Source organism: Mesoplodon bidens (genome assembly GCF_964165515.1).
Source record: "Mesoplodon bidens genome assembly, chromosome: 3".
NCBI classification, from domain to species: Eukaryota; Metazoa; Chordata; class Mammalia; order Artiodactyla; family Ziphiidae; genus Mesoplodon; species Mesoplodon bidens.
The window spans coordinates 74985551-75002414 of NC_138178.1; the positions used below are offsets into that span (position 1 = coordinate 74985551).

The window sequence follows — 16864 nt, forward strand, 5'->3', positions numbered from 1 at the left end:
CTGGGTGCCTTCCCCAAACTCTGTTGCTGGCGCTAACCCTTTCTGCTTTGAACAGAGAAACTGAAGTATCTTCAGGTTCTAACCGTTACATTGTCGCTTAGTCTGGCCACTACTGTGGTATTAATAGAATGTTTTCTCCTACACAGGAGGTGGTTTCTTTTGGCTTTGAAAAGAGAAATGTTGTTGCAGATGCAACTTTCCTTTCTGAATGTTTAAGACACCAGGGTTACCACTAAATTCGGCTTAATGGCTATAGTTTTACAGGCAGAAGCCACTTGAAGTCGTTGGAAACTCCACCTGGATTTCTAGGCAGTGGTTCTCTGGAGTTTTACAGTAGTGGTTTCTCAAGACGTCAAGAAACTTGACAGATTCTTCTTGTCTTCTTTTTGAGAAAATTGTGCTTTACTCATTATATATATGTACGTTTTATAAATATATATACACATTCACACATATGCGTGTGAGTGGAGCTCACACACAGTTGTGCCAGGTTTATTTTCCTTTTATTTCATGGGTCTAAGCGTTTTCGTGTAACCTTGCTTTTCCATCCTAGCTGACATATTTAGAGAACTACAGACTAATACACTGGGGTGAAATGTAGCTTCTCCCTGAGCCTGAGAAGCCTCGCTGCTCCTCACCTGTCTGCCCCTTTGATGGGTGTCTCCGCTTGGAGTGATGGGTCAGGAGGAATGTGTGTGCATGAGGTCAAAAGGCAGGAGAGATCGAAGATATTTCACAGGATGAAAGGCCATGGGCTCCCTGGCCTGAGGTGGGTTTTCCCTGACCTCTCTGCAGTCCATCATGGCTCCTGGAGATGGGATACCCTTTCTGTCCAAACGGAACATCCAACCAAGGTGGTTCACCCACCTTCTTTGCCAAAAGGACCAGCATGGAGCTCCAAAAGGAGCAGGGCCTGCAGGCTTCAGAAGCAGCCCTGAAGGTAAGGCTCTCTTTCAGCACTGGTTGATTTGATTACCAAAGAGAAAGCAGTGGGGAGCCAACCTCCTCTTTAGGTCCTTGGTCTGATGTTTGTGTGGCTTATAAGAAGAATTCCATAAATATATTATTATCATTACTTAAACCTGAACTTTGTCTGTCAAGGAGGGCGGCAGGGAGGGGTAGCAACCTGGGACCCAGAATTCACAGGTGAATATATGGAAATGCACTTGAGTGGGTTATTTTAAAAGAGTGGAGGTATATGAAAGGAGCAGAGACTCTAGTGGGTGCTGCCGGGCCCCCATGGGTGGTGGTAGCCTGGGGATTCTGTCCTGGGTCCTGTTGGCGCTCCTCAGATGTCCCTCCCTCCCGGTCTCCTCTGCATCTTTCTGCTGACCACACCCCATGATGTTACATCCATGCAGCCGCATGCCAGGCATTTCCATCTGGACGTGTGCAGAAAACAGCACATCCCGAACAGAAGCAATCTCTCTCTACCCCTGCTGGGGGAGAAAGAAAAGTAATTCACCACAGGAATCCGCCTGCTTTTCCCCATCTGTGCTGCCGCCCCCTTAGTCTGGGCCGCTGTCGGTGCTCGCAGAGATGGCGACTGGGGTGGCCCTGCGGGCCGTCCTTCCATTCTCTTTTCCACTTAGCAGCCGGAGTGAGCCTTCTAAAATGCATATCTGCTCACGTGACTCCCTGTTTAAAATCCTCAAACAGCATCTCTTTTCTATTAAGAATGTGCCAAACTCCTATCCATGGGTTGAAAGGCCCTTCTTGTGGCTCTGTGCCTCCGTCTCCCCATCTTTCCTCCCAATCTCCCCCACCCACCCCAGGTCCCAAAGCCTGGGTCCTGCAGTCATGCCGAGTCTGGTTCTCTGACCCTCGCTCCCCGTCAGCCCTGCCATCACCCCCATGCACCTGCTAGCTCCTACTGGCCTTTCAAGCCGGGTCCTGGTGGTCCCTTCCCCTGGGAAGCGCTCCTTACTGGCCCTTTGCTTGCCCCTCTCATATTCCCACTGCTTATCCTCAGGGACTGGGCTGTCTTACCTGCTGAGCCTGCAGCACTGGGCCTAGGGCCTGGCTGATGTATTTAATAGTCAAAGGAGGCTTTCTCATCCTTAGCTGTGGCTCAGTGCTCTCTGGAGGAGAATGGCGACAGCCTTGGGTAGATTTCTGGCTGTGCTTGGGGAGTGGGGGGCTGCTGTGAGTTCAGTTGACCCAGCTGGGGTTTCCCTCCCCTCTCCTTCCCCACACCCCACAGTGTCTGATGGAATCAGTTTCTCTCCTGGCTGGGCAAGAAAACCACAAAATCTCTCTGGACCACATGTCTCTCTGATGTACTTGGGAAGTCAAAGTGTGCTTTCCTGGAGTTAGCAGCAGTTGACCTTAATGCATAGTGACGCCTGTCTCTTAGGAAAGGCACCCTCTTTTTATATGGAACAGTGGTGTGTCCCTTAGGGTACCCAGAAATACCTGAGGGGACCCTATACCAGTCTGTATTTTGATTCAGAAACTTGACCTTATTTCAACATCCATGAACTGGTTCTATCCTTTAGAAATTATTTGGGATATGTAAAATAGATAGCTAGTGGGAAGCAGCCGCATAGCACAGAGAGATCAGCTCAGTGCTTTGTGACCACCTAGAGGGGTGGGGTAAGGGAGGGTGGGAGGGAGATGCAAGAGGGAGGAGATATGGGGATATATGTATACGTATAGCTGATTCACTTTGTTATACAGCAGAAACTAACAAAACAATGTAAAGCAATTGTACTCCAATAAAGATGTTTTTTTAAAAAAAGAAACTTTTTGGTATAGAATGTGTTTTTTGAAGTTGTGTGGCTAAGTGGCCCCTTTTCAATTTTTTGTTCCATGTGAAGAGGATGAGTTCTCCATCTTCTCTTCCAAAATATGCTTTTAAAAATAGTTTCTCTGAAGTAAAGATTGTTAAAGAGCTTATTGGCAAGTACAGAAAGAAAGGTTTTTAAAATCCCTAGAAAGAATTTAATAAATATAAGAACTCAGGGAAGGAGGAAGAGAGTTAAAGGCTGATGTATGTGACTTTTTTTGCTGTCCCCCAAAATGAAGAAAATGAGCTTTTAAATGCAGTGCCTCATTTTTATGGGATTGTGACCCTGAACGAATCCTTTTACTGTAGATGTGGGACCTGTCGTTAGCTTTTCCAACAGTTTACATAGGCGTTTGTTGTTATTGTTGGTCATTGTAAAAATTCCAATGAATAGAAAGATCTCATGGGCAAAATCAATTTGCTTTCCCCTCTGTGTATTTGTTCATTTATAGCACCTTCCATTTTCCTTTTATTTTTAAAAGTAGAAATGCCTTTCATCATGCTAGGTGTGCTCCTTATTCACGGAAGCCAGGGAAGAAGTTCCCTTCCTTTCTCCCTTAGCTCTGTAATTGGAAATTTGGTAACTGTACTAAATTTTAAGTTTTGGCACTCGTGTGAAGCAGCCATCCATCTGCTGGCGAGACACACTGCCCGGGGCTTTTCAAGAAATCCCTTAATAGTCCTGAACACTAATAATATTTATATACATTGAGATGAGGCAAAATTTACAGCGGGCTTCTGGGGCTGGCTCCAGGACTCTCTAATCCTGAACTTCCGCCGGCTCCCCTGCCTCCCTCCCAGACTCCTCTCAGGTGGTGCTGCAGCCAGGGGAACACTGGCTTCCATTCCTGGGGTTTGTCCTCCAGCAAATAGTCACCTTTCTCTCCCTCTTCCCATCACACCCCTTTTTTTATTCCCCAAAAGCATTTGATACATGTTTGTGCACAGTTGCATCATGTGATGTAGAAGATTTGTGATCTTGATTTGTGATCCCTTTAAGAGGAATTGTTCCATCTTTAAAGAATAGGATTTTACCTAATTTAAGCTTTACTGAAATTCCTTCTGAAGTAGCTCCCATTGCTGAAACAAAACCCTAAGTCCCTAACCTGTGTGCTGCTTGTTGCAAGAACTGACTGACGGTGCAGTTCTAGTAATGCACCTCGGGAGGGGGCGGGGGGGGCGGTTTGCAATGGACCACTGCCCAGAGATGCTGTTTCAGTGGAATGGGGAATGGAATGCAAAACATATCTACAGATACTTTGTCAGGTTTTTTTTTTTTTCTTTCTCCTACTGGAAATGCCCAACATTTATGTTTGAGTCTAAGCAAGCGCACAGGGGCATTTTTCTATTCTTTTAAATGCTCTTAGTTTTTCATACTACATTAATAGCTTTTTAATATTGACGTCTGCTACTCATCATTTTATATAGCATTTTATTTAAATTGTAAGCAAGGAAAGAAGGGTTTTACAAGTAGATATTGTTCCCAGTTAGTCTCTGATGATGATCGTAAGATTCTTAATCAATTTTCCTTCCTCTAAACACAAAGCCTGGTGGCGGCTGATGGCTGATGAGCAGCTCCCGGGACTTCAGTGCTCTGAATGGGGTGTGTGCTCAGTCGGCAGGTTTGTGCTGTGACACCGTGAGCATGGTTTCTACATCTGGTTTCATTTTAACTATGTGAACCTCACAGATCTATTATATAACATGAGCTTTGTAGGGACAACATAACATTTCTCCTCTGGCTTCATCCCTCTTCTTTTAGCTCTGCCCTCTCTGGTCATCATAACCCTCTGTGTTGCTGCCAGATGACCTTTCTAATATGAAAATTAGACCACATTGCTCTCCTGCCCAAAAGCTTCAGTGATGCCCATTGTCCACCAAAGAGCCGAAACCCCTCAGACAGGCCTACAATGCTTCTTTGAGCTGCCCGCCTCCTCTCTCCCAGCATCACCTGTTACTGGACCCCTGCCATCTTCACGAGCACCCAGTTCTCCCACCACAGCAACTCAGTTGCTTTTACACACATTTACATGCGATTTCATCTGTGTTATTCTTATCCTCCTCAGCTTTCAGTTTTCAGTTCCAGCCTCCACACCTCTGTGAAGCCTTCCCGGGAACCCAGGTGCCCAGGGCAGGCTGTACACACTCCTGTTCTTACCTGGTGTATTGTCCATCTCTTAAGAACAGGGTCTGGCATACAGGTGCAGCGCACATTCAATAAATAGTTGCTAAGTGGATGACTGAATGAAGGATAGGCAGACTTAAGTTCTCTTGTTTTTAGTTTAAAAACTTGAACTTAGGGTTTGCAATTTTATTGTTTCTTTAGATCTTGGGCATTGAAGTTACTTCTGTAATGGATATATTTGAACTTAAATAGTCATTTAATCTATGTGATTATTAGATTAAGTGTGAGATTTGAGAGTAAAGTGTGTGTGGTGTGTGTGTGTGCATTTACTGCAAATACACTAAGCTTGTACATTCAAATTGGTGTTATCAACTTCAAGATGATCCCCTTGGTAGACTGTATATGTATCCCAACATTTTAGGAGCTCCTACAACAACGTACCTTTCTGGTGTGACTAGAGATCTTTACTCCTTGTAATCTGTTGGGTAGATTAGTTTCTGGAAACAGGCAGAAGTCATTGAGAGGCAATTCTGGTAAACAAAAATGACATAGACCAACGGGAACAGTCTTCTTCTTTGCTTATATTATACATTGGCTCTGAAGACACTTCTCAGTTGGGATTCGTTCAGTTGCATCTAACAAATAGCAGGTGCTTAAACAAGACACAAGTTTATTTCTTATTCATGTAAAGAAATCTAGAGGTAAGCAATCCAGGGTTAGCCTACTGGCTACACAGTCATGAAGGACCAAGTTCCTTTTATCATGCTCCACTGTTCTTTTTTAATAGATTTTAATGAGTTGTTTTATTTTATTTTATTTTATTTTATTTATTTATTTATTTATTTATTTATTTATTTATTTATGGCTGCTTTGGGTCTTCGTTGCTGCATTTGAGCTTTCTCTAGTTGCAGCAAGTGGGGGCTACTCTTTGTTGTGGTGCGTGGGCTTATCATTGTGGTGGCTTCTCATTGCGGAGCATGGGCTCTAGGCGCGTGAGCTTCAGTAGTTGTGGTACGCGGGCTCAGTCATTGTGGCTCGTGGGCTCGGTAGTTGTGGCACACGGGCTTAGTTGCTCCGCAGCATGTGGGATCTTCCCGGACCAGGGCTCGAACCCGTGTCCCCTGCATTGGCAGGCGGATTCTTAACCACTGCACCACCAGGGAAGCCCCTCCTCTTTTTTTTTTTTTTTTTTTTTTGCGGTACGTGGACCTCTCACTGTTGTGGCCTCTCCTGTTGCGGAACACAGGCTTCGGACATGCAGGGTCTGCGGCATGTGGGATCCTCCCGCACCGGGGCAGGAACCCCTGTCCCCTGCATCAGCCGGCAGACTCTCAACCACTGCACCATCAGGGAAGCCCTCCACTGTTCTTAATGTGTCACCTCATGGCCCAAGATGGCTGCTTGAGCTTCAGGCATTACGCCTGCATTCCAGCCAGCAGTGAGGAGGAAAGATGTACCCCCTCTGTTTTAAGGACTCTTCTAGGAAGTTCCACCCCAAAGGTTTTCTAGCGTCTCACTGGCTAGAACTTAGGTCACTTCTAGCTACAAAGAGAGGCTGGGAGATATAATATGTAGCTGGGTGGCAACATGCCCCATTAAAAATCATGGTTTTATTACCAAAATAGATAAGAATAAATAATGGAAGGCCACCTATTTGTCTCAGCCAAAAATGATGATCAGAGAAGAAACTTGCAAACTTATTTTAAGCCTGACAGTATCCTGAGAATTTGTCTGTTTCTTCTGATGTGATAATATCCGTCTGAATGTCCAGGTTCTGTTTTTAACTGCACCTTTTGGCGGTAAAATAGGGTACTCCTCCATGCAGCTAGTGGATGGATGTGTAAATTGGTACCAACTTCCCAGAGGACAGTTTGACCCGGCAAGGCTAACTCTGGAAATTGATTCTACTGAAATAATTAAGAATTCTCATGAAGATTGAGTGCTCATTGTACTAAATAAAATGTTGGCGATAAATGAAATGTCTAATAGTAGGAGACTGATTATAACTTACGATACACTGTGTTATGGCGTGCAACGCAGCTGTTGAATTATTGTCGAATTCACAGTATGTCATGCCAAAAAATGCTTTCAGAATGACTTGATCATTTTTTATAGATATTTATATTTATATGTGCATGCACATGCGTAGGAAAGGATCTGGGAGGGTCTCCATGGAGGTACTGATAAGATGACGTTGTGGTCAAGCGAACTAGATGTTCTATGTATTTTCTTATCTATGATCTCTGATTTTTTCATCTTTTTTTATTATAAAGAAAATAATAGAATCTTCACTAAATAATGCATGTCAGAGTCCATAATATACATATTTAAATAATTTTGTGTTGTTTTCCAACTCAAGGAAAAAGTAGGAAGCATATAATGCAAACCAGATTTCATATTTTGTTGACTTATACTTTACTGGCTAGTAAGGCAAACAGCCCCTAGAGTGTGATCCTTACAGCATTGTTATGGAAATAAATGCCAGCTCATCTATTGGGGACAAAAATTGTGGATCTCTTGTTTTTAGACACTGCTCTCACTTAACTTTAGCATAGGGGGGTCGGAGTAGATAGTTTGTAATATCCTATGGTCCTCTGGGCTCGAGACACTGCCCACCCACCCACTTTCTTATATTTGAGAATTACCATCAGACATGGGGACTTCTCTGTGATATATTAGGTTGAGATATCATTGCTTATTTGGGGTAAGACCTTTGATATGACACAGGCATGCACAAACTTTTCTAAAGCTATTTTGTCAGCCTGAATGGTATCATCTTTAGCATATTCTAGTTTAACCATTTCAAAAATAAATGAGCATTTCTGCACACTAAGGCTTTTCAAGATATTTCAATAAGGAACATATGTAAAATGCAGATTAAGTAGCACATATAATGCCTCCTAAGGTAATAATAAACTGTATTGTCCACATAGGGCTTCCATGGTGTCACGCATGCCACAGGTAACCTTCCAAGATGGGTATTATTACCCCATTCTGTAGATGAGAAAAGAGAGGATCAAGGTCAGAGATGGTAAGGGCTCCTCCAAGACCAAACATAGTCAAATAGGAGAGGCTAGATATTAAACCCTGCTCACCTGACTCCAAACTCAGAGTATTTGCTCCCTGCCTTAATGCAATTCTCAATATGTAATACTGTTGATTCAAGTCCAACGCCCAGCAACGTTCCATTTGGGGATCGCGTTGTGGTTGGTGGGTTGGATTGTGCCAGGTGGAGCGATCTGGCTCTCAGCCAGCCTCACACCCTGCCTGTCACCCACAGTGTGCCCGAGCGCGTGCGGGAAGAGGGCGTGCACGGAGAACCACGAGTGCTGCCACCCCGAGTGCCTGGGCAGCTGCAGCGCACCCGACAACGACACGGCCTGCGTGGCCTGCCGCCACTACTACTATGCCGGTGTCTGTGTGCCCAGCTGCCCACCCAACACCTACCGCTTCGAGGGCTGGCGCTGTGTGGACCGTGACTTCTGCGCCAACATCCCCAACGCTGAGAGCAGCGATTCCGAGGGCTTCGTGATCCACGACGGCGAGTGCATGCAGGAGTGCCCGTCGGGCTTCATCCGCAACGGCAGCCAGAGGTCAGTGTTGGGGCCTGGGGGTGGGCAGAAAGGTTGGTGCTGCCAGTGGCTCCATCCGGGTGGGACCCTGGGGAGGTTAAGGGAGAGGGGCCGCCGCAGAGGGCTGGTATAACTTCAGCTTCTGATGACTCTAAGAGCAGCGGGGAGTTTTTTTGGCTGGAAAGGCTAGTGCCTGGCCGTTTGGAATTAAGTACCTGATTTGCGGGCTCAGGTCCCCGGAGGTCACTGACCCCCTGTGCACATGCAGGGCTGCCACCCCCAGCAGCAGGCCGGTGGGGGAGACCGTAGGTTGAGGTTTTCTCACCCTCAATGCTACTCAACACTAGACCAGTGAAGGCTTTGGGAGTGCGGGAAGGGAGACACGGCAAGCCCACCAGCATCCTTAAGGCAGTGAGCAGGCCTCCAAAATCTCTTAGCACTGGCTCCCGTCCTGCCTGAACTAGCTGCCGCTAAGAGCAAGCAGTTTGTTCCATCAGCACCTCCTACACACACACGCACCCTTCACCCTCCCTCAGTTTTCTCTGTCTCTCATTTTGCTTCCTGAACATTGAGACTTCTCTTGGGAAACGAAGAAGTTTCTTACGGCAAACAGCATCCTTCTCGTGCATGCCAACTGGACTTCTGTGAATTTGTCATTGGTTTTAAGTTTTTGAAAAAGCAATGCCAGAATTGTTATAAAATACAGGACTATAACCCTGGAAGCAAGAGAGGGCTAGAGATTTGGGGATGCTGTTTCCTCCTCTGGAGCACAGCAGAGAACTCTTAGGAGAGAGTAGTTCTGTTGTAATGGACTAAATGCCTACTTCATGATTAGTACCAGAGGATCCTTACGTTTCGAGGTTCTTCAAAATAAAACTATTCTACAAATATAAAATACCATTGGAAAAGGAAACATTCATTTTGAGTATAACGTGTAACTTCCCTTCTGTTTGCTGCCTTCTGTTTCTGCAAACGTCATCAAGCAAGTCTTGGTAAAGGGGAATCTGTTTCTGGTGTAATATTTGGAGATGTTGCTCCTTCCATAGGCTTAACTTCAAATCAGAGGTAAAGCTCACATTATTTCATAAAATTAAATGTAGAGCTTTCTACCTGTCATCATTTCTGTAACCGTTATTATAGTAAAAGTTACTTTAAATACTTTAAAATGGTAAATGTGCCAAGGGTGCCAGTGAACTGGAGAGTATACATATTCCACCCAAAATAAGTCTGCCACATTTTACTCACATTTTATTGACAGTCCTAGAACTTAAAAAGGCTTTGCCAGTACCCTGGGCAGTGCCTGGAATCCAGTTAAGGCTCAGCCACAGTTCCTCCCCAGGGGTGGGGGCCAAGATGAGGCAGCTGGTGCATGGCCTTGGGTCATAACTTCTTTCCCTTTCGGGTGTGTTTCCTGTGGTGTCTGGAGGCATTCAGTCATCTGCAGCTGCCAGAGTAGCAGGCAAAGTGGGATGTGCTGTGCACTGTGACAGTTTCTTCTACTGTAATTCATTCTTCAAAGAATTGAGCTGTTATTTTTCCTACCAATGCTTACAGTCTGTTCAAATCTACAGATCTCCCTTTTACACTTTAAAATAAAATGCCATCAAGAACTAATAAACCCCCCTCTCAGCCTTTAAGGCCCATTTGACCCTTACTTTAAAATATTTATTTTTTAATACTGTGTATACCCTCTCTGTACCAGAATGGATTTGAGGACGCTTAAACTATCAACATGTAATCAGACAACTTTCTTAGAAAAACATTTTTTTTAAGTGCTGGATGATTCCTAGACATTTTAAGAAAGGTGTTTGGTTCAGAAATTGCTATTTGAATAAAATGTCAGGGGGAACTAAACATACACTTAACCTACAACCCAGAAGTTACACTCCTGAACAATTATCACAGAGAAATGAAAACTTAGGTTCCCACAAAGGAACACAGTTAGGTACACAGTTATTTGTAGCAGCTTCATTTGTAACAGCCAAAAACTGGAAACGGCACAGATGCTCCACAATAGGTAAACGGCTAAGTAAACCGTGATCCATCACACCATGGAATATCAATCAACAATATAAAGAAACAAACCATTCAAACACACACAGCATGGATGGATCTCAAGGACATTATGCTGTGTGAAAAAAGCCAATCTCACAAGGTCACACACCATATGATTGCATTTATATAACATTCTCAAAATAGCAACATAATAGAGATGGAGAATAGATCAGTGGTTGCCATGAGTTAGAGATGTGGGGGCAGGGTGACTGTACAGGTAGCACAAGGGAGATGTTTGTGGTGATGGGCTAGCTGGTTGTGGTGATTACACAGGTGATAAGATGACATGGAAGTACATGCAGGCATTGTACCTGTGTTAGTTTCCTGGTGTTGATACTGCATTATCATTATGTAAGATGCAACCATTGGGGGAACCAGGTGAAGGGTACGCAGAACCTTTCTGTACTACTTTTGCAACTTTCTGTGTGTCTATAATTATTTCAAAATAAAAAGTTTTTAAAAAGGGAGGTGGGGCATCATCTGGTTTGTAGGTAAATTAGAAGCAATAAAAGACCAACAAAGAGTACCGAAGAAAAGCTGCTACCTACTCTAGAAGTGAGCATGTTGAGTGTGATGTTAGAGAAGGGAGAAACCTCCGTTGCTATGGTTGGCCCAGTTCCTTTGGAAACCTTGCCTCCTGTTCTCCCAACATGAAATAAGAAAACAGTAGGGAAATTTTATTTATCTGTAAGCTTTTAAACAAAACCCTTCATCTTTGCCTTAAATATGCAGTAAGGTTCAGGGTGAGGGGTACTTAATGCTAAGAGCTATAACTCACACTGTTTTCTTGACTGTTTTTCACTTCATGAAGTTTGAACGATCATTCAAGAACCATCTTGTAAATATAGTGGCTCTCCAATTCACTGTCCTATTACACATACATCCCATAATGTATCATTTATTTGTTTGGAAATTGACCCAACTTTCTGTGGTTCAGCAGCTGGATTAGTGTTTTGTCCACTGTTTACTAAATAAGGGTAGGTAAGCAGGAAAAGTGCCAGTGTCACTCACTGGTCCCTGACTGTTGGTGGTTTGTGGCATGTTCAAGATTGCATGTGAAATAGGAGCTCATTACAAAGTAATGGAAGTTCCTTCTTTTTATTGTGTATGCAGCGAAAACAACATTTGGATCAATTTATAAGTTTCTGCTAAACACTGTCAAGAAATTATTTCAGTTGTGCTTTAGCAAGAAAATAATGGATCTGTGCTATAGCACATGCCTTTTGGAATCCCTCATTGGACTTTGGTGGACCGCTGGCTGCAGGAGTTAGATTCCCGTTAGTGGCAGAGACTCTGCCGTCCCTTTGCTGTCCCTGTCCACTCTCCCCGTGGCTCCTCCAGGGTGTGCCAGCAGGGGCTACAACATCAGAGAACAGTTCTGTTCTTCTTGGGAGCCCCTGGTGCTTTCTTTCTGCACGGCTGTTTCTCCCACATGGGACCAGCTGGCTCACCACTCCCAGCCTATGATACACACATGCCTCAAGGGTGTATCATGTGTTTTGTCTGGAAACAGGCAGCATGCTTTTCCTTTGTGGGCAGTTTCTCCTTTTGGTTGCAATTTGAGTGGCTTATCCTGGGTAGGCTTGGGGATGAGAAACAGTGTGACCACTTGAATGCTTCCACCAGTTGCTTTTTGTAATGTGGACTGTAAAGACACCTAGAATAAAAGCATATCTTTATGATTTTTTTAAACGCAAGAAGACAGACTCAGCTCTCTGTGTTTTGGGTTGGTTTATTTTCAACAGCATGTACTGCATCCCTTGCGAAGGCCCTTGTCCCAAAGTGTGTGAGGAAGAAAAAAAGACAAAGACCATTGATTCTGTCACTTCTGCTCAGATGCTCCAAGGATGCACCATCTTCAAGGGCAATCTACTCATTAATATCCGACGCGGCAGTAAGTATTCCATCTCCCTGGAAGAGAGGGTCAGATCTCTTGGTTTTCTTTTGTTGATGCTTTTCCTACTCATCCATGACTCACAACTGAAATATGGGCCTAGAAAAACAACATGGTGCGTAAGCCTCATGCTCAATGCCCCTCCTTTGAGCTTCCCTCAAAGATAAAAAACAGATTGAAAGGCCGTCTGATTTTTAGCCATTGGCACAGCGTTTATTTCTTCAGAGGGTCATCCCTCATCTTTCTTAAGTCACATCTTACGCAGAATACACACATCCTAACACGTACAAACCCCAGAAGAGACCGATGGATCAAAGGTATGACTCAGCAGTCTCCAGCTGGAGCCAAGTCCACAGAGCTTTAAGTCCAAAGAGTCTTGGTTACTTGGATATATTGAAGATCCTGAGCAAGGGAAGAGTTTAATGATATCACTTTAAAATTGTATTCAGTCCAAAAGTGGCCGATCTCCAAATTTATTTCTGAGAACCAAAAGAGATAAAAGTATATGTATGTCATCATGCATTTAAAGCTTCAATCTCACCCTCTACAGAATCCCCATTATTTGCAGTAGATGGCGTTCCTGGTAATTGCATTGGTGTGAAGCATTTCCTGTTGACTTATTTGGTGATACTTTCAGTTCTGATCTGTAATTGACAGGGGCTTCTAGTAATGGTGCCTTAAATTCTCCACCACTGGAACCACTTGGTGAAGGTACTGATAATTTTGTAAGCTAGGAGAAATATAATAAGAAGGAGTTGAGGTTGAAAGGAATTTTTTTCTAAATCCTTTTGTGAAGAAGTTTTTTTCTTTTTTTTTTTATAGCTTGAGGGGCAAAGATGACCTATTTATTCTGTGCATTTACTTTTCCTTAATACTATTTGTACAATGAGTGAGCTCTATTCTTATGGTTTAGAGATGGCAGCAACCAGTTTTCTGCTTAGTTCTTTTGAATTTTTGGATAGCCCTTGATTTTCACAACACCTTTCACTCCTCTACAACAGAGATAACTTTGTTTCCACACACCTAGAATTTTCTTACTTTCATGGTATTCTGAAGTTTTATTCTTTTTGCACTTACTAGATTTCTTAATTTTTAAAAAAGATTTCCTCATTCCCTAGAACATATCCTTTAAATGGCTAACCCTTCTTTTTTTCTTATATTCCTATCTTCAAGATAAAAATTTAATCCATGAATTAAATCCATGGAGAAGTATAATTTGAGAAGGAATTGGTACATATTTGTGCATGATGATGAAATGTGCCTTCCAGTTTATAGCCACCACAGGAAATCGGTTAGACATCTCATTGGAAAGGTCCTTCCTCAGCCTTGACTAGAAGGCATGAGTCCTGCCCCACATTTATTTATTATTATTTTTATAAATAAATCTTTCAGGTTTTGACCGTGAGGATTTTTTTAACTTTATTTATTTATTTGTTTATTTATTTATTTATTTATGTTTTGGCTGCATTGGGCCTTTGTTGTGGTGCGCAGGCTTCTCTCATTGCAGTGGCTTCTCTTGTTGCGGAGTGTGGGCTCTAGGCACATGGGCTTCAGTAGTCATGGCATGCAGCCTCAGTAGTTGTGGCTCGCGGGCTCTAGAGTGCAGGCTCAGTAGTTGTGGTGCACGGGCTTAGTTGCTCTCTGGCATGTGGGATCTTCCCGGACCAGGGCTTGAACCCGTGTCCCCTGCATTGGCAGGTGGATTCTTAACCACTGCACCACCAGGGAAGTCCCCCGCCCCACATTTAAAATTCAGGATCTTTTCCTTGAAACATCAACTGCAGGCAACCGCTAGTCTTTACAACTTGAATTTCTCCTTCATTTCTCTTGGAAAACCATCAAGCTGTACATAAATGTAGGGTGTTACCCTGGAGGACAGTACACTTATTCTTTGATGTTTATCAATTGAAAGCAAGATAGAACCTTTTATTAACTAAGCCTTCACAAATCATGCACAGTAAAATTCTGTTAGTTGAACCACACCCAATTCATTATAGTATGTGTTACAATTTTGGCATAAGTTGAACTGAAGTTTATGTCTTTTATTTACTATGAGAAAAAAATAGGCTACAGAATTAAAGGAAATACACTGTTTATACATCTTGTCATTTTTACACATCTATTAGCAACGATGTTCCCAACTATTTTATATCTGTGAGAATTATGACTGTGCATTATAGAAAACGTAGAAGCATAGAAATGAATTTTTAAAAATTACCTGCCGATAACCACTGTTAACGTTTTGGTGCATTTTCTTCCAGTCTTAGTAAGATGGAAGCTTTAAATATAGATCCCTGTATCTTGGGAACTAGAAATGTGGCAAAGGCAGTTCCTAATGAGACTGAGGAAATGTTGTTTATTTAGTCATGCCCTTGTACTTTGGAGGCAGCACTGTCTGTTGACAGAGCATATTAAAGAAGTTCCCTAGATGTGCCCGCCTTTGCTAATTGGCAGTCTGGTGTTTATGATATTACATTCTGTTAATCAGCCTGGGAGCTGCAGTACCCAGCCTTCTAGAAACTCCCGTTCCCTGGCCTTAGGGGCCCCATCTCAGGCGAGGGTGTTGAAAGCCAAGCTTAGGGAAACGCATTTTTGACAAGGGACAAGGGTCCCGTGAAGCCCGAGCACCTCAGTGGCACCATGAAAACAAGACCCGCACTGAATTGCTCTCCACATGTGTTCGCGAGAAACCAAGTGTGTCCGTCCCGCTCACGCTTAGTGAATGCTCAGTAACACGGTCCCCCTTACTGTAGACAACATCGCTTCGGAACTGGAGAACTTCATGGGACTCATCGAGGTCGTGACGGGCTACGTGAAGATCCGCCACTCCCATGCCTTGGTCTCCTTGTCCTTCCTGAAGAACCTTCGCCAGATCCTAGGAGAGGAGCAGCTAGAGGGGTAAGTGCTCCAAATTTCACAAGCTGACATTCTCCCACCACAGAGTAAGCAGCCTGCATTTTAAAGTTCTGTGTTTCTAAGGGAAGAGCCCTTTCTCATTAAAAAGAAAAAGTGAAAATGACAGCAGTGCGGGCGCCCTGAGTAAGGACCCACCTCCTCACATAGGGTCTCGTGTAGTCACAATTCTCCATCCTCAGGACTGGATTGTGACCCATCCAGGGTTACGTGTCTGACTGTGGCCAGCAAAGCAGCAGATGGGGCTGCAGTAGGGGCTGCCAAAAGCACTGGGAGTGGGTCTAAAGTGCTTACCTCTCCATGAAATCATCATTTATGGGTCCCTTATCTGCCTCAGGGTGCTGTAGTCAGCTACGTAAAAGCCATTCCATCTTTTCAGATGTATTAGAACATCAGAGATTTGGAGGCATATGAACAGTTCATTTTGTTACAAAGGAATCTTGATTCACAGAATTGTTTCTGTTGATCAGCTTGTAGGATTCGTGCTACTGATAGAATTTTTGCCTTCTGCAGAGACCTGCTTTGTGATAAGGGTTTTAAACTAGCCGGAGGCCTTTCACCAGAGGAGGAATAAAAGCGGGTGCTTCCTGCACGCGCAATTTCTCTCCAGCACTTAGCCCAGGTGTTCCTTTGCATACATGCTTCTCTTCACCGACCCCCACCCCCCCGGCTTTAAATACAGCTCTTGCCTGGTTTTAAGCTAATGCTTTGAAATAAAAGGAGATGTCCATTAATGAGTTAATTCCTTCTAAAGAGAATTTGGGGAAATAATTTAGGATAGCAAGAGGTGGGAAGGTCATGAGAAAGGTTGTCCTTGCTGATTTATGTGCCCCAACTGGATAAAGTTACCGCATAAGGGTTTCCTTACAGCCTTCCTGCTTTTTCTCAGACTCACTCTTGGTCAGTCTTAAATTCTTAAAATTCCATCATCTGATATAGCTAAAGAGAGAGGGCAGCTCTTCATTCCATCCTTGAAAAGCACACTGTCCTCCCCGCTGGGAACACTGATTCTTTAGAAAAATGTCTTTCTTTTGGTGAATCCTAGTAGGCTGCCACTGTGCCCAGACCAAGTGTCCCAGGTCACTGACATGGCAGACCGAGGCTCTGCCAATTTGAGGTGATGGTGTTACTGTTGGTTGTATTAAATTTTAAAATGAATTTTAGCACAGTTCTTTTATTTTTTTTCCTCCAAGTAGGTTTGTGTTTCTGGAAACCCTGGTGTTGGTAAGCACTTTTGCTTTGGCGTATTGGTACCTGCAAGTTTTCCTGCTGCTTGAGGATACACATTCTTTTTTTTTTTTCCAGGCTGAGCAAGTGATATACATAGAGGGGAAAGCTAACAGGAGAGTTTCATTAATTTTTATTAGGAATTATTACATGATGTGATTACCTTTCAGTTGTGTGTTAACTGAAAGTATTATGCACTTGAGTGTAGCTGAAAATTAAAGTGTGATTTTTATTTGCAAGAATATTTATGATGTATTTCTCATTATCTGAATCACGTGTAAAACCCAAAG

General features: G+C 43.5%; 1 protein-coding gene across 2 annotated transcripts in view; it reads left to right on the forward strand.

Moving 5' to 3' along the window:
• Window positions 1-16864, forward strand: part of IGF1R (insulin like growth factor 1 receptor) — a 320684-nt gene that overhangs the window by 251451 nt on the left and 52369 nt on the right. For both annotated transcript variants that reach the window (XM_081228790.1, XM_081228791.1), the window contains exons 3-5: window positions 8194-8506; window positions 12286-12434; window positions 15188-15332. In XM_081228790.1, the coding sequence (XP_081084916.1) occupies window positions 8194-8506; window positions 12286-12434; window positions 15188-15332 (607 nt within the window). The remainder of the gene's footprint in view (window positions 1-8193; window positions 8507-12285; window positions 12435-15187; window positions 15333-16864) is intronic.